This window comes from Nyctereutes procyonoides, unplaced genomic scaffold (genome assembly GCF_905146905.1).
Source record: "Nyctereutes procyonoides isolate TBG_1078 unplaced genomic scaffold, NYPRO_anot_genome, whole genome shotgun sequence".
Classification (NCBI taxonomy): domain Eukaryota; kingdom Metazoa; phylum Chordata; class Mammalia; order Carnivora; family Canidae; genus Nyctereutes; species Nyctereutes procyonoides.
Genome location: NW_026575159.1, coordinates 68,129 through 86,688, shown reverse-complemented (window position 1 = coordinate 86,688; position 18,560 = coordinate 68,129). Strand labels below are relative to the sequence as shown.

Genomic DNA, 18,560 nt, shown 5'->3' with positions numbered 1-18,560 from the left:
AAGTAATATATAACATTATATTAGTTTTAGCTGTCCAACATAATTCAATATCTGTATACACTATAAAGTGATCACAATAGTCTTGATACCATCTGTCAACATACAATTGACTCCTTTCACACTTTCCCCTCTGATAACCACCAACCAATCTTCTTTATATTTGCTATTGTTGCCTTTGCTTTTGGAGTCATATCCACAAATTCAATGCCAAGACCAATGTCAAGGCATCCATAAGCTAAGCTTTCTTCTAGCATCATTGCAACTGAATTTTGAAAACTTTAATTATTAAAGTAAAAGTTTAAATCACTAGTTAAGTAATATAATACAGATCTCAAACTATGATTCTCATACCCTGATAATTCTTCTCTTCAAACAGAATGTCTCTCTGCATGAAAAGTTTATCACAAAGTAATGGGCCAAGTAAACAATACCAGTACCTTACCACAAGGCAAAAGATTTTAACTTTTTAAAGTGTCTGCAAGTGAAGACCTGGCTGGCTCAGCTGGAAGAGCATGCAGCTCTTAATCTCAGGTCATGAGTCCAAGCCTCACGTTGGGCATAAAGATTACTTAAATAAGCTTTTTTTTATATTTTATTTTTAAGTAATCCACATCCAATGTGGGGCTCGAATTCACAACCTGGAGATCAAGAGTCACATACTCCCCCAACTGAGCCAGCCAGGTGCCCTAAATAAATAAACTTAAAAAAAAAAAAAAAAAGTCTGCAAGTGAAAAATAACAATGCACAATTGCATAACTGCTTATTTACCAGTCTGCATAAAAACTGCCAACACTAGGGTGCTTGGGTGGCTCAGTTGGTTAAGCATCTGCCTTCAGCTCAGGTCATGATCTCCAGGTCCTGGAATTGAGCTCAGGATGGGGCTCCCTGCTCAGCGAGGAGTCTGCTTCTTCTTCTCCCTCTGCCCACTCCAAACCCCACTCTTTCTCTCCCAAATAAAATAAAATCTTCAAAAAAAAAAAAAAAAGAAAAAAAAACCCTGCCAACACTATATTTTAAATCAATAAACCAAAAAGAAGAAAAAAGGAGACAGATTATTATTAGTAAGTGTATTATTACTAATAATATTATTAGTACGTATATTGATGGCAATGTGAGAGGAAACAGACAACTCTAGTCAAGAAAATTATTTTAAAAAAATAAAAAGAAAATTACTAAAGTTTTCACTGCAGATTAATGAATCTACAGTTAGTAATCTAGTTAATAACTGACATTATAGCTCCTGAAAAGAAATGACAAAAAATAGATTGTCTTGCAAAAAGTACCAGATTTCAAAACAAAATATTATAGAAATAGTGTATAATTTTATGACAAGAAAACAAAGTCTCTACAACCAGAGTTTATTCTGGAAAAAATTGAAATTCAAGTAACACTATTTCTTATTCCCAGAGAAGCTCGTGAATGCAAAATCTTGCCTATAGATAGAGATTCCACATTAAATAATGTTCTCAAAATGAATAATCTAATCAATCCCAAACTGCTACAATACCAACTACTTTTGGTTTTACAGAGAGAAATGAGTTTGGAATACAACTCTCTGCTATTGCATACCTCAGTGTGTTGTTTATTCAAAAGGAAAGCTTTCATTTTAAAGTTTATGGGTTAAAAATAAGCATTGACATTGTGAGTGATACTCACTTTACAGATCTGTTGAAGGCTGGTAATTGGCTTCAAAACAATGGCTCATTTAAGTGACAGTTTCAAACACATGGATGAACTCAATCAAAAATTTCCATGAACCATGCTACAACATATTAATGAGTGTTACAAAGTTTATAAATTTAAAGCAACAGTTCAGCTTCATAAAAATTAAGTTAAGATTATTCACCAGTGACAGTCAATATTGCAATTTGAGTCCTAATTAAGACTAGTACTGTAATCTTGAAGGATATCAACATTATTATTAAATAATTGATATTTTTTAAAACTTCAATTGGATTTGAAACCCATTCACATATGGGAAGAAATTTCAACATTACATTGGTCAATGAAAAAAAGGAAGAGCAAGCAGTTAAATGCTACCACCTTTGAGGCAAAATTTAAAGAGACTGAAGTTTCAAGACTTAACAGCATAAAAGGAATTTCCATTAATCAGAAAAAAAGAAACAAGTTTTCTTGCAATTTGCTACCAACTACTTATAGAGCTTCTAGTCAATGCAGAGCAACAAGAATTTGAAGAGATCATCATTAAATAGTCTTGGTCAGGAATTATGTATTTATGTTTTTAAAAAAAAGTACAGGGATCCCTGGGTGGCTCAGCGGTTTAGCGCCTGCCTTTGGCTCAGAGCAAGATCCTGGAGACCCGGGATCAAATCCCATATCAGGGTCTTGGCATGGAGCCTGCTTCTCCCTCTGCCTGTGTCTCTGCCTCTTTCTCTGTGTGTCTTTCATGAATGACATGTGTCTTTAATAAATAAATAAAATCTTTAAAAAAAATAAAAATATGAGATGCTCAGTCAAATGTGAATTTCAGAGAAACAACAATTTTTAAAAAAAATAAAAAATAAAAAATAAATAAAAAATAAAAAAAAAAGTACAGGGCAGCCGGGGTGGCTCAGTGGTTTAGCGCTGCCTTCCACCCAGGGCGTGACCCTGGAGGCCCCGGGATCGAGTCCCACATCGGGCTCTGAGGGGCCTGCCTCTCCCTCTGCCTGTGTCTCTGCCTCTCTTTCTCTCTGTGTCTCTCATGAATAAATAAAATCTTTAAAAAAATTTAAAATAAAAAATAAGTACATAAACGTGATAAAAAGTATGCTCATAGAAGCCAGCTAAGGATATCATTTAATAGTTTTTACAATTCAACATTTACTATTTCCATAATGCTTTTGCATTTTGTTTCACTTATAATTATGTAATAGAAAATGTGATGCTTTTCCCCCAAGTTTTTATTTAAATCCAGTTAGTTAACAGATAGTGTAACAGATTCAGGAGTAGAATTTAGTGATTCAACACTCACATACAACACTGGGTGCCCATCACAAGTGTCCACCTTAATACTCATCACCTATTTAGCTCATCCCTTCCTCTGGTAACCATTAATTTGTTCTCTCAGTTTTTCCCCATTGAGCATGATACTAGCTGCGGGTTTTTCATATATGGCCTTTATTATGTTGATGTATGTTCCCTCTACCCCTACTTTGTGGAGGGTTTTTGTTATGAATGGATATTCAACTTCATCAAATGCTTTTTCTGCATCTATTGAAAGGACCATATAGTTCTCATCTATTGTTTTATTAATGTGGTAAGAATGTGATTTATTTTTTCACAAAATCCCATTAGATGCCCCCAACTCTTTTCCAGTTTACCCCAACGTGACATATATGTCTATTGTTGTTTTCTTTGTGTAGCATGACATAAAAGAGTTTAGGAAGCACTAAGTAAAGGAATGTAAGTAGGCAGCTAAAATATATGGTATAATGGGGAAAAAAACAAGACTACAAATAGTAAAAAGAGGTCAGATCACAACACGCTAAGAATTGTATATTCTCACCAGCCTTTGTCAACCAGAAATCTGGGGGAGAATTATGCTCTAAAGATCCTAAAGCAGGGATCCCTGGGTGGCGCAGCGGTTTGGCACCTGCCTTTGGCCCAGGGCGCGATACTGGGGACCCGGGATCCAATCCCATGTCGGGCTCCAAATGCATGGAGCCTGCTTCTCCCTCTGCCTATGTCTCTGCCTCTCTCTCACACTGTGTGCCTATCATAAATAAATAAATAAATAATTTTTAATTTAAAAAAAAAATAAAGATCCTAAAGCAGAGGCACCTGGGTGGCTCAGGGGTTAAGTGTCTGCCTTTGGCTCAGGTCGTGATCCCGGGGTCCTGGGATGGTGTCCCACACTGGGCTCCCCACAGGGAGCCTGCTTCTCCCTCTGCCTATGTCTCTCCCTCTGTCTCTGTGTCTCTCATGAATAAAGAAATATATAAAGTCCTAAGGCATCCATTGTATATAACAAATTAATTTATCTCTAATGCATCCAGTATGGTAGTAGTTATATACCTATCCCTGGGAGAATTAAGAAAATAATCCTCATTATTTTCTGTATACCATCATTCAGAGGAAGGACTCCAGTTAAAGGCTACGAGCAGGTAGCAATGGGAAGACACAGATATTTTAAGGAAAAGAGTGACATGATCAGATTTTTCATATTTTACATATTTTCCTTCTGGCAACAGTCCCATTTAAATTATTATTTTTTAAGATTTTATTTACTTATTCATGAGAGACAGAGAGAGAGGCAGAGAGAGACACAGGCAGAGGGAGAAGCAGGTTCCATGCAGGGAGCCTGATGTGGGACTTGATCTCAGGTCTCCGGGATCACGCCCTGGGCTAAAGGCAGTGCTAAATCACTGAGCCATCCGGGCTACAACATTTAAATCATTTTTAATAAAAATTTAAATGATCTGAGATCAATAAATGCTCTAATACTAATCTATTTAAGTACGCCTACAGCAGCAACATCCAATTTTCAATTCTTTCCTTTAAATATTATTTTAAATGGCTGATTACAATGATAACATCAATCGCTACTGTGATTGCAATAATTAGCATGTTACAGTGATTTATAGCTTAAAGTCACTTTCATTTACATAGTGTCACTTTAACCCTATGATAAAAATACCAAAAGCCCATAATTCCTTACCAACAGTCCCAAAACCCACAAAGCTCTGAAAACAGAACTTTTTCTATAAGCCTGGCCAAAATTCTTGATCTGAATTAGCATGAGGCTATATACAGTCTTTATCTAATTAATTTGTAAATATTCATGTTTCACTGAAGAAATATAAATGTGTTTGATTAGGAGCTGCTGTCCTGATCCTGATAAGAGTCACATATTATAAGGTATGTGCATTTTTACATTTCCAAAATCAAAAACCTCTAAAACACATCTCATACAAGTTTGAGTTAAGGGATTTTGGACATGGGTTTTCAATTTCCATTTTACAGAGTTTAGGGAGGTTAAGTGACTTCTTCTAGAAAACAGAGCTTGTTAATGCTGAAAGCAAGAACTCTAATCAAATCGCCAGATCTTGTTTTTCATTCCTCTATACACGACTGACCATAAATGAAAAAACCTTTTCTACATAAATAGGCATTTCATATTTCATGTGACATCACATCAGCATAGGTTAATGTAAAATTTCTCATACAAAATTGGGGCACCTGGGTGGCTCAGCTGGTGAAGCATCTGCCTTTGGCTCAGGTCATGATCCCAGGATCCTGGGATCAAGCCCCATGTTGGATTCCCTGCTCAGCGGGGAACCTGCTTCTCCCTCTGCCTCTGCCACTCCCCCTGCTTGTGCCCTTTCTGTCAAATAAATAAATAATAATGAATGAAGTATTTTTTAAAATTGTTAATGCAAAATTTAAAAATAAATTCTGTATCTAACCTTCAAAAAAATATACTTCGTGCTACTGAAATTATTTACAGCTTCACTGTTTTACACAAATGCGTAAGTTCACTCTCTGGTTTGAGGTTCCTTATCCAGAAGTTAAGAGCACCATCAATTTTTATCTTGATGCTACTTTTCACTAAAACTCATAAGAACTACAAAACAAATAAAATTTGAGAGGAAGAAATATAAGTAATTATCCTAGCAAGTGCAAATTTTCTAATACTAATTTTCTAATCCTGTCAATCTTGTGGTAATTATATTTTTCAACAAATATTGCTGATTTTCCTTCCATACATGGTAGGATTGTACTCTGCCCCCAGTGAGGCACGATCAGGCAACTTGTTTTGGCCAATGAGTTGTGATCACAAGTTTTTTATATATTTCTGAGAGGCAACCTGAAGAGACAACTTGCAGTTCACCACAGTTTCTCTTTTCACTGTTCTCAATGTCCCAGATCACTTCTCCATCAGCCTGTCCCAGAACGAGGATGTGCCCCCAAGTGCCCCAGAGAAAACATACAGCATGAAAAGGAAATAAACCTATATTGTTTTAAGCTACTGATATTTAGGGAGAGCACAGCTTATAAATTTACTTCTACTCAGTAAACCCACCCTTCTTTGTCCTGTTTTGATACTGGATATGGACTCTATAACCATTTGTCCTTCACCAGTTGGCACAGTGTTAAGCTTTGTCGGCAGAGGGAGCCAAAGCAACAGTAAAGGAAGAAGGGGCTTCTCTTTCTGGTTCTGGGTGCTTTGGTAGTTATTTTGTGTTCCTTGGCTGCCAGGAGCTTACAGGGCACCAGTGGCACTCACCCTCCTAACATGTTTCCCTACTACCCCAGTGGGCGTCTTTCCATCATTTTCAGTAGCACCCCAACAGGCACTCCATTAGGTGGCTTCCCAGCCAGTTTTCTGAAAACTCTGGCCAGCTTCTCTGCAAGCCCTACCAACACCCTCACAAATTTCCAGCTTGCCTGCCTCAGCTTGAGGCAGCTCAATGGGCCACAGCCACACCTTCTAACAAGGGCTGAACCTCAGCCACAACCTTGAAGGGGAAGGAATCTCTTCCAAATTTGTTCCTTTCTTGGGTACTCAGCCTCAGCACTAAAAGAAGTGGCTGCTCCCTGCTACAGGTTAATAACCTTTATATTAAAGTCTTCCTGTTCAAATTACTATTGTAGTTGCTGTCTTCTGACTGGACTCCTGACTTCTAGTCTAGTCTAACATATTCAACTACAGACTGAGACATGGATTTATATTAGTAATTTTGAAGGACAGCCTTGGATCATGTTCTTTTTCTACTTTATTTCATAGATACTTTTAATGTTTTATTGCCTAGGTTAAACCAAAATTTAAAAATAAAATATTTTTTAAATGCGATAACAATTGAGAAAAGAGAGAGCTAACAGAAATGTATCAAAGGACTGTATCTCCTCAAGGCAATGGAGGTAAGCAAAAAACTGCTCACCAGGTAGAGTAAGGGCAGGTGCATAATCGAAAAATTAAAGGGAAAAAAAGAATTAAAGAACATGACACATAGAGGAATTCATTAAAAAATTACTGTGGACATATTGAAGAAAGTAGATTGTGACTACCTCAAGTTATGGTCCATTCACATTCATAATCCCAATAAATTTTTACTGAACCACAGTGTATTATTCTGAGTCCTAGCAGCAAACACATGGCATATCCAAACTGACTAGAGTTTAATAAAGGGACTATTTCACAAAGGTGTGGGCAGGGTTTAAGGAAATCAACAAGCAGTGCAGCGGCCTGAAAAGCAATTTCCAGAACCAGAAGAAAATAGATATACTAAAGGGCCGGCAGATGGAACTGTTGTTTTCAACAGAAAGACACAACCAACTGCAAAGGCAAGTTCCTTCCTTTGAAGGAAGCCTGCAAACAAATAATGTGACCTCACTGTCCTCCCTCCCTCCAAACTGCAAATATCTTAAGACACAAAACCCAACTAAAAGTCAGGGACAAGGGACCCCATTGGTGCAATCCATAGAGGTCAGTCTCCCACTATATACAGCAAAATGAGGGAAAAGCAGTAGAGTAGGAGTAGATCTAGAGGGGTGAAAGGAAAAACTATGTAACATGCAGTAATAAAAGTTCAATGACATTCAACTGTATCTCTCCGGTCTTATAAAATTTACTTCCAATTGCTATAAATTTTCCTAACCTTTAGTTTGGAAATGGAATTTAACCATGAACCTTCAACCTATAAAACATCTAACACGAGACTCTAAAATGGATCCTATGATTGCAAATTTTTGTTTTGTCATGAAGTCTTTATCCTGTATTTGCTTCCAGAGCAAGTATCTATTATGATTCAGTGGCTGTGCCTTCTTGTACCTTCAATAACAAATCCCCAGTTGGGGTTGAGCCCAATTGTCCCCAAGCAGATAGAACAGACCCTCCCTAGTAAATTCTGTACTCAAGAATCCGATGGCTGAGTTAAGACTTACATTAATTTAGGCCAGACAATCATCAAAGAGAAATCAACTTATGGTAATAAAGTTCAGTACCATGGAAGTACTTCTGGAGTCAACCAGTGCAGATGGGGACTTTAAAGTTTTCCCAAAGTTAAACAAATAACAGATACTAACAAGAGGATTGATATTACTTAAGATAGCCACAGTAATAGACACACCCCTAAAATCAGTTGACTTAACCCAGAAACATATGTCTTATTCATAAAAAGTCTAATGGAGTGGAGTTGGGGGGGGGGGGTCCTAAATCGTCAGCCAGAACTTAATCACCATGAACCCATTTAGAAACAAGGAAATCTGAAAAAAGGTAGTACAGGGCTAGGCAGCTGGGCAGCAACAACTCTGTGAAAGAGAAATGTAAATACCTGATGAAAACCTAGCTATCTCCACTACAAAATTTGTTTTTACAAAAAAAATATATTTGTGAGAAGAAAAACATTAATTATTGCAGCTTTTAGTCCAAAGGAGTTCTGTGTAATGTGATGTGTAATAAAACAGATTGTTCATATATGTGTCTGAGAAGCAAACCCTTTATCAAAGATACCATTATGGTTTTATTCTGTTATCTAGCTGTATTGTTTAGTATCTGAAATCATATTTTATCACTCCTGGGTCTAAACCTATTCTAAACTTTTCCCTTTCTAGAATCCTACTTCTAATCCTATTTCTAAAACTTTCCATCACAAAATCCAACAAAACTTATCTCTCTTTCATAACACAGCACTGTCTGAAACCTGCAATAATTCACTAAGCTAATATAAAGAACAGAATCTTCACCAACCACAATGTCATTTCCACAGCTAATCTTTTTTCTATATTCTCCTAAAGTATACTCACATTTCCAAAATTCTCTTGGAGGTGATAGAGGAATATATACAAGAAAGGAAATTTGTCCTAGTTAAATCTAACATCTAAAACAAAGATTGTGTAATAGTTAAAAATACCCAAAGAATGAAACAAAACCAGATGATGAGAAATTCATGGAGATGAAGTTGTCAATGGGAGCAAGGAATCTTCAATAAAAGGAAAGCAGACCTGCAGTTTTGAAAAAATTATACAATGGTAATATATTCAGTAGGAAAAAAGTTTTCTAAGTTAAAATGTTAAGTAGGCTTCCTCACAATTATGAACGGATTCAAAGAGTCCTGAGCTTCTTCCCTTTTTCTTTGCCTTCTGTTCTTTCTCCCTTTTTGTGCTTCCTACTATTACTCTATTATTTCCCATCCTACCCCTACTATATCAAAGTTGTAGTCACTTCTAGTATAAGTATTCACATTAAAAACTGTTTAGAATAGGGACGCCTGGGTGGTTCAGCAATTAAGCCGCCTGCCTTGGGCCCAGGGCATGATCCTGGAGTCCCGGGATCAAGTCCCACATCAGGCTCCCTGCATGGAGCCTGCTTCTCCCTCTGCCTGTGTCTCTGCCTCTCTCTCTCTCTCTCTCTCTCTCTCTCATGAATATATAAACAGAAATAAAATCTTTAAAAAAACTGTTTGGAATAAGTAAAACAATAAAAGAAGCCTTTCCCCCAAGTGCTCTCTCAAGAGAACTATGGTTCTGAGACTAGACCAGTTTAGAAAGCTAACCATCAGTGAGATGAGCAAAGATAGATATGTATTATGTATGCTAGTCAGTTGGGCATATTAGGCATCATAAGAGCTTACTTTATACTATTGGCAAATCCCAGTAATTTGGCACCTAAATATTTCCAAAGCTATCCTGCCTCTTGACCTCCACCAGGACTGCCTTCTTTCATATCTACATCATGTGTCACTTGGACTACTAGAAGAGTATCCTAAACAGTGCTCTTGTCTCTAGCATTACATATTCTCATCAATCCCCCGTTCTGTAAGAGCGGGAGTTTTTTCAACAAAAGTCTGATTATATTGTGTCACTGCTTAAAATCCTCCCATGACTCCCTCCTGCCCTCTCGATTAAAGCCAAACCAAAAGAAGAGCATATAACGTCTTTGAAGCTCTGACCCTTACCATCTCTCAAGTCTCCTCTACTAACTCACCAATAAACCCTATGCTCCAGACCTTCTAAACCACTTCAAGTCAGTTTCTTGACCATGTCCTGCCTCTCTATTACAAAGAAAGTTAAAGGGTAGAGTAGGAAGACTTGAGAGTGTTAATATTTTTGCTTAGAATGTCTTTTTCTGCCCAACTAACATCTACTCATCCTATGAGCCTCAGCCTAGGAGCCTGGTCATCCTCCAAATTGGATCAAGTGCTCCCCTTCTATGAATATACCTATGATACACTGTGCACAGTGGTCTCCTAGCACTTACATGCAATATTGTAATTATGGTTTACCATGTTTCTTATAGTGAGTTCCTACAGAGTTAGCTGATAATGGTTCAAAGCATTTTAACACCCAAAGATAGATATCTGCACTTCATCAGATGACTAGTGAATACAACAGTATCTCTAATGTCTAGAATCTTTACTATCTAGTAGGAGTAAAATTTCTAGAGAATTAAAAAGGATAAAATGTCTGACCCCCTCAAACAATACCAAAGAGAAAACAAACTCTCAATTAACTAATCTGACATATTTTTTACTATGATCATGATGTACTAAAAATCCCTATATTGTGTTTTTTTTCATTACATTTTACATTTCTTTTTTTTTTTTTTAATTTATGATAGTCACAGAGAGAGAGAGAGGCAGAGACACAGGCAGAGGGAGAAGCAGGCTCCATGCATCGGGAGCCCGACATGGGATTCGATCCCGGGTCTCCAGGATCGCACCCTGGGCCAAAGGCAGGCGCCAAACCGCTGCGCCACCCAGGGATCCCCTACATTTTACATTTCAATGTGTTCATATGACTATGGTTGGCCTCTGATTGTCTGCCTCTGGGAAGAATTGTTTCTAACCAATAGTCTGTACACCACTTACCATTCAGCTCTGGTAAACACACTGGAAATTTACAAATACTTCCAAAGTAAAGTAATAATTTTTAAAGCAAAATATTCCTTATATTAGAAAATAATTAAAATTTCAAAACAACATATCACAGTACTCTTCTGGTCTCTAGTCAAAACAGATATGTGCTTAGCCTAAAAGAAAGATGAGTTGCAATCACACGCAAATACTCTAATTTTGCTTCTAGTTATATAAGCAAAACTGGACATATATTTAAAAATTATAATTGATTTCAAAAAATAAGGGCACTACTACCCAAGCATATCTTTTTCTTTTAGACTATTGAATTTCACCTTGAAAACAAACAGGACCACGGGATCCCTGGGTGGCGCAGCGGTTTGGCGCCTGCCTTTGGCCCAGGGGGCGATCCTGGAGACCCGGGATCGAGTCCCACGTCGGGCTCCCGGTGCATGGAGCCTGCTTCTCCCTCTGCCTGTGTCTCTGCCTCTCTCTCTCTCGCTGTATGACTATCATAAATAAATTTTTTAAAAAAATTAAAAAAAAAAAAGAAAACAAGCAGGACCCAAATGAACACAGTATCTCATTCTCAATGTTTCATTCATTCACCCAACTAATATTTTTTAGTACTACCATGCATAAAGCATTGTGTGTTAGGTTAGAAGCTGAGGCTAAAATGGTGAGCAAGACAGACATGGTATCTGCTCTCTGGGAGTTAATCATCTAGCAAGGTAGACAGACTATAAACAAAGAAATGGTAAGTTTTAAGAAGCATAACCGGGGAAATATGAAAGATGTGGAAAAGAAGGAAGAGGAGAACCTACTTAAGAATGTTTGGGTAAGAAAGCTCTCTAAGAATGCAAACTTGAAGCTATGGTCAGAAAGATAAGAAAGAGGCAGTCATACAAAGATTTTGTGTTTCCGAGAAGCAATGGAAAGGAGAGTACTCTGAACCATAATAATTCTTCAGAATCCATTAACCTGAAAAGATTCTCTGAGTTCTCATATATAATATGAATAAGACAAATAAGTAAATACATATTTTTATTTATTAATAAAGTAAAAAATTGATCCGAGGCAAATCTAAGGACAATCACAGAGTAATTTGCACAAATTAGTTCCCTCACATTTACCCAAGACAATCAGTATCTTGCCAATAACCAATAATTTGCTGTATTATTTTCAGTACTACGCCTTAGTTATCAGACTCTCTAAGAATGGTTTTTGCTGAGGAAATTGCTTCTAACTCATCACCTTCCCTTTCCATCCCTGGTCTTCTAGATAAATAATGAAGTAACTTAAAAATCTTCAGGTAGGTAGTTTTTTGGCTTCTCAGTAGAGAAGGAAGAGAATGTCTCAATTTATTTTTTCAAAAAAAAGTAAGATTTCACCCAGGAATGTTATGATAATATTAACATTTAGAAACTGTTGTCTATAATCAATTAATAACGACTATTTGTTGCACACCTACTTATGACAGGACATCTAGTCTATATTGCTCACAACAATCCTTCGAGGTAGGTGTAAGGTACTATTCAGATAATGCAGATGAGGAAACATGGGCTCAGAGTGCTTAACAATATAAGTAAGACCTTACAGATATTAATTAGTAAAATAAGGTTTCAAGTCAAAATCCATCTGGTCCCTCACACTTGCCTCCATTACCTCTCTCTTCATCACACAGTTTGATCAGTTCTTTATCAATATATATTGTCAACAAGAAGATATTATTTAATGGTCCTAGTTACTTTAAAATGTGGAACATATATAAAGAATTAAGTACTGTCTCATAAGTCAATCGATGTCTTGGAATGCATTTTAAATTCTTAGAAACTACAGGTTTTCAATTTTTGACAATGGCCATGGCTATTTACATGTACCATAATGATTTTTATTTTAAAGTCTTCATGATTGCATTGCATCCATTATGCATTATGCCATGGTCTTAAATTTCCATTTAGCTATAAGAAGACAATATGGTAGCTTTTTAAATATTAGAATGAGAAAGATCATTCTAAGTACAACACAAACCCCAAAGCTATAAAACACAAAATAATAAATTCAAACACATTTTTTAAAAATCTTGACCGTCATAAAAGGCATAAACAAGGTCATAAACAAATGACAATAAAAAGAGCTTCTATAAATCACTAAAAGTGATCAAAAAAAAAAGACAAAAGACTCTAAACAAATGTAAAATAAATGTAAAAAACAAATCAGCCATACTGATAATAAGAAAACTTCAAGGGATCCCTGGGTGGCGCAGCGGTTTGGCGCTTGCCTTTGGCCCAGGGCGCGATCCTGGAGACCCCGGATCGAATCCCACATCGGGCTCCCGGTGCATGGAGCCTGCTTCTCCCTCTGCCTGTGTCTCTGCCTCTCTCTCTCTCTCTCTCTCTGTGACTATCATAAATAAATAAAAATCAAAAAAAAAATTAAAAAAAAAAGAAAACTTCAATTAAGTCTACAATGGCATATTTTTCACAAAAATATTGACAAAGATTATCACACACTGGATTGGAAAGGATGTGGGAGTCTCCCTAGTTTATGTTATTTATGCATACTTATTCTATGAAAGTAAATTTGGCGATATTTACTAACATTTAAAATACACAGACCTTTTGACCCAACAATGCATTTCTAGGAATTTATTCCAAAGATATATTCACGTATGTAGGAAATCATGTATGTACAAAGATACTTATCACAGTGTTGTTCCTAATGGCAAAATAATTAGAATCAACCTAAATACCCAAAAATACGGTTCTAGTCAAAGAAAGTACAGAACATTCACAAAATGAGATATTATGCAGCCATTAAAATGAACAAGAAAACTATATATTAATGGGTGTGGAAATGATCTCCTAAAAAGTAAACTGCAATACACATTTGTGTTTTTTATGTTTCCACATATACATCCATCCATATATCTGTGTGCACAAACACACACTCATTACAGACACACACAATATGTGATATACATACATATCTACTCTTATGCATGGAATATTTCTAGAATAGTAATACAATAAACTGGCACAAGTCGTTGCCTCTGGCTTGGGGGAATATATAGCTAAGAAATTTTATATAAGTATATATTATCCATTAAATAAAGAAACTTATAAATTGACTTTGAAAAATATTTGTAAAATTAAATTTAAAAAAATTCAGAACTGCTAGTCTATGCTTTAAATGTAAGCTAAATTATCACTCTGATCTATCATTAAACTTTTCCTCATTGTCTTCCTTTATTTGGGGGGCAAATTTTATCCCTTTAACATTAACAGAAAATCCAAACATAGAATCAAAAGATAATTTGCACATCAAGAAACATAATTTCTAATTTGTTTTTTTAAAAAAAAAAAAAAACCTCATCTGAAAAAAAACCTATGATATATATATAAAAATTTCAATATTTACTGAATGAAAACTTTTCTATTGATTTCAGTGGTTTTGCTTTTCTCATATATTTTTCCCCAATATCACACCAAAAAAATAAATTAAAAAAAAAACTCATTGGAAAATATAGACTTAATAAATTATGCTTTTCTTTCCAAAAAAAGTATCTTCATTTTCCCAACAAAATGTGTAATCTGCCTCATTAACAACAACATTACTTGTTAGGTAACTAATAGGTGCAGGTGTTAAAAATGCTCCAAAACACAAACTCCAAAGAAGAGTACATTTTTATTCTTACCTTCAAGAAGTTTACAATCTTGAAAGACAAGGCTTAAAAATACTAGTAAGTAAAAGAACATTATAGATTCTACCAGTATATTGAGTTATCAAAACTAAAACTATAAAAGGATGTTCATGTAAGGATAAAAAAAAAAAAAAGTAATTACTGATCTATTGAGGGATCTGAGATATAAAAATGCTTCCAAAATTTTAGTATCTCAATCTCATGTAAAATGAAGTTACTTGATGATGATAGAAGACTTCCAGAGTATGTGGATGTTCAGCAAGGCTTTGAAGAAATTGATAATAATTAAATATAAATAGTTCCTAATTAATTCTCTTCGTAAAGAGACAGACTACTATAGTGGTCTTAATCTCCTTTGATTGCTCACCTCTCTCATTAAGAATATCTCAGGCATGAACTTCTTAATACATGCATATTTACTCACAAAGCATATGCATCTTAATATTGTGTCAATCCATATATTAAATATCAGTAAAATTTAATTTCTTTTTCAAGTAAAAATAGAAATAGGAATATAAGTTTTAATATTCTCTTCCTGCACTCCAATATATCATCTTGTGATGTACTTTGGTATGCATACTTTGTATGAATACTTAGTATGAAAATATTTTCATCCAATGGTTTCAATTTTTCACACATCAAACTTATCTTTTAAGATAGTTGTTACAAGCAGCAGACATGAATTTGATTTTCAGTTTCTCTGTCCATGACCTTCTCTCAGAAGAGATGTTAAAATGCAATTAAATGGACACCACTCTTTTAAAGAAAAACAAAAGATAATGTAGTCTTGACCAGATAAAATGGCCCCTAAAATTTAATGAGAAATAGTAATCATTGAAGAATACTAGTACTATTTTTTCTTATACATAGTATTTATAACTTAATACCCAATAATATTACTTAATAAATTATAAAATTCTTCAAAACAATCTTTTCTTATAATTCTATCAGAAAGTCTAATCTTTTCCTCATTTTCCTTGCCTAGTCTTACTTTATTACAAAAGCCGAAAACATTCTTAAAGAACATGTAAAATTAAATTTTTAAGTATATTATGCTTTAACCTCCAAGAAACTTCTTGTTAAAATGAATATAAAAATAATTCTGAAACCATGTAGGCCATTTTTAGGCATGTCTCCTTCCAAGACTGTTAGGTAGAAATGCAAACATATTTAAAATAAAGAATAGATTTTTCATCAGTGTAATTTCATAGGCCGTGTGAATGTATGTTTAGAGAATGTTTCTACCTAAACTATGCAAATATGAATGTATGAACACTATATATATTTGCATGGTATGTTGGTTTACACAGAAATGTATGTAATGTAATGAACCTACTTGAAAAACCCTTTCACAACATTTTCCTAATATAACATACTGGTCACTCTGAGTAATTCTTAATTTAGTATTCAAAAGTTCGTTTACATTTCTATTTTTCAGAACAATAAATGGATTTGGAACTACAGTGAACTAGCCAGTAATTCTATGATTTAGCACACTATAAAGAAATAAAAACACACTGTACATTTAAATATGTGGGTCAAAGAAATAAAACCACATTTTATTTGACATCATTTTGGCACCACTAATTTTATTGCAAGTATAGTAAAAAATATAGATTCACATATCTAAATATCAAACCCTAAGTTATCAAAAGCTTGGAGTGGTCAGTGTATGTAGTAAAGCTAAGTGAGTAGAATGCTCAAAAAGCTTCAAAATTTATGCTTTATTCCTCCATTAGTTAAAATAAGCACTTAAATCTCTTAACTGTTTTTCACTTGCCAAGCTGACTAATAAATCATATTCCTAAACAAGCCTCCAAACCCAGGAATTAGCTTTGAAGAAGTGATTCTTCTTTATTCCAATTAATATGTCAGGAACATTTGCTCTCTTAGTGCTTCAATATTTTTTGAGAAATTTTTTTCTCAAATATGTACAAATATTTGATGCACCTGTTACCATAGTTCATGGTATTCTTATAAAATATGAAAATATATGTATAGACAGAAACTTGTTTCTTTATAAGTGCATTAAAGAATACTGAATTCGACAACCTGTTTTCAAAATTTACATGATTAGAGGTCAGCGTATTAGTTCCTTCATAGAGGAACTCTACTCTTTCACTGTGTGTTACTGTGGAGAATATGGGAAAAGTGTATTTGATCACACACCAATGAACCATCCCACCTTTGGCACACAAACTGTACAAGTCAATCTCCTAGTGAATAATTCATTTCAAGTAAAATGAAAAAGAAAAAAAAGCTGAGTTGGAAAAAACATAAAAAGGTTACGCCTCTTCTGCACAATCTCTTTCCTACAGTAACTGAGAAATCAAATGCCCATAAAACACTGAAAAGCAAACCCGCAGAAACAAATCTTTGCTCAGAGTGAGAAGAAAAGGAGTCTCAAAGCCGCATTTGCGTCTGGACAGCTCCCTGGTGCTGAAGTTACACAGCGCTAAACCGAGACGCCTGGGTGCTGCCTTTACCATCCCACCCTCGGCAAGATCCCGGCTGCCCAGACTGTGGACACGAGCAGTAGAACTTAGTAAGGCAGGAAGCATCCCACACCGCAGTAGTGGTAGGAACGGGAGCCTCTTCAGAGTCTCCTCAGGATCAAACAGATTGACTAGTTGCAAACAGGAAGAACAGCAGAGCGCAGGGTGTTAGAACCCGCCGAGGGGGAGGGGCTGGAAGATGGCGGCGGCCGCACACCCACCCGAGACCTGCCAGGGCTTAGGCCCCTCGCCCGCACCGCCGCCCCCCTGCCCGCGGCGACCACGGGCAGCTCTGCTCGTCTCCGCGTCGCAGGCAGAACCGCCCTGCGGAAACCCGGGCCCGGGGCCCCCGGCCGCGCCCGCGCCCGCGCCCGCGTCCCCGGCGGCGCGCCTTCGCCGGGTCCCGGCCGGGGAGCACCTGTGCACGGCCATATTGGATTCACCGCCCCAGTCACTGCCTCCGCGCGGGGGCGGCTGGACAGGAGAGGGGACGCGCGGAGTCGGGGTTCCGCTCCAGCCCCGCGGGGGCCCTCGAGCCCAGCTGGCCCGCGGGGAAAGCCGGAAGGACGCCCGGGAAAACTGCAACGATCCAGAGGCTCGCCACCCTCTCGTCTCACGGCCTCGGCGCCCTCCCTCCCCGACACACACCCCCGCGCTCGGACACCCACAAAGCAGTCCCGGCGGCCGGCGCCGGCCGCAGCCCTCGTGGCCCCGGCGCCGCCGGCTGGAGGGAGGGCGGCGATCCGGGGCGCGCCGGCGGCAGCAGGGCAGCGGCTGTGGGGGCGGAGGGGAGGGAGGGAGGGAGGCGGGAAGATGGAGCCGGGTCCTTACTTGAGCACCGACTGCTCCTTCTCCTCTTCTTTCTTCTGCCGATCCATGACGGCCAGGATGATTTTCCTCTCCTCCTCCGTGAGGTGGCTGAGGTCGGGCATCTCGGGCTGCAGGGGCGGCTGAGCGGCCGCCGGGGTGGGAGCCGGGCGGCCCCGCGGCCCGACAGGAGCCGACATGTTTGGTGGAGCTCACCCACCCTAGGGAGGCAGGCAGGCAACTCCGGCGGCGGCGGCGGCGGCGGCGGCACCCGCGCGGGCGGCTGGGGCAGCCTCCCGCGCTGGGACAAATGCATACAAATCAGTGGCCTTCAGTCCGAGGCGGCAGCCCCCCTCCCCCGAGAGAAAAAGAGCCGGGGTGGGGCGGGGGGAGCGAGGGCTGGGAGCGCGCTCCGGGAAATGTTTCTTCTTCCCGGGGGCGAAGGGCTGGCAAGTGAGCGGTTTGGCGGAGGAGCGGGAGGCCGGGCCGGGCCGCGGTGTGCGCCGAGCGGCGGGGGAGGGTGCGGAGTAGGGTGGCGGGGACGGCTAAGGGTGGGGTGACTGGAGGGAGCGGGCGGGAGGGCGGCGCGCCGGCCGGGGCGCGAGTGTGTCCGGCGGGGGCGCGCGCCGCCGCGGAGGGGAGAGGGTGAGCCGCGGCCCGGCCCCCGGGGGAGTCCCGGGAACTTGCTCGGAGCGCGGGGACGCAGCGGCCTCCCGCGGGCGGGGCGCCGGGGCGGGGGGCCGCGAGGGTAGTGAGGCA

At 38.5% G+C, this 18,560-nt stretch overlaps 1 protein-coding gene across 5 annotated transcripts in view; it reads right to left on the bottom strand.

Annotated features, from left to right (window-relative positions):
- The window catches only part of RIMS2 (regulating synaptic membrane exocytosis 2), a 583,644-nt gene extending 565,643 nt beyond the window's left edge, over positions 1-18,001 (bottom strand). For all 5 annotated transcript variants that reach the window (XM_055314266.1, XM_055314267.1, XM_055314268.1 and 2 more), the window contains exon 1: positions 17,826-18,001. In XM_055314266.1, coding sequence (XP_055170241.1) covers positions 17,826-18,001 — 176 coding nt within the window. The remainder of the gene's footprint in view (positions 1-17,825) is intronic.
- Between the last annotated feature and the right edge of the window lie 559 nt (positions 18,002-18,560).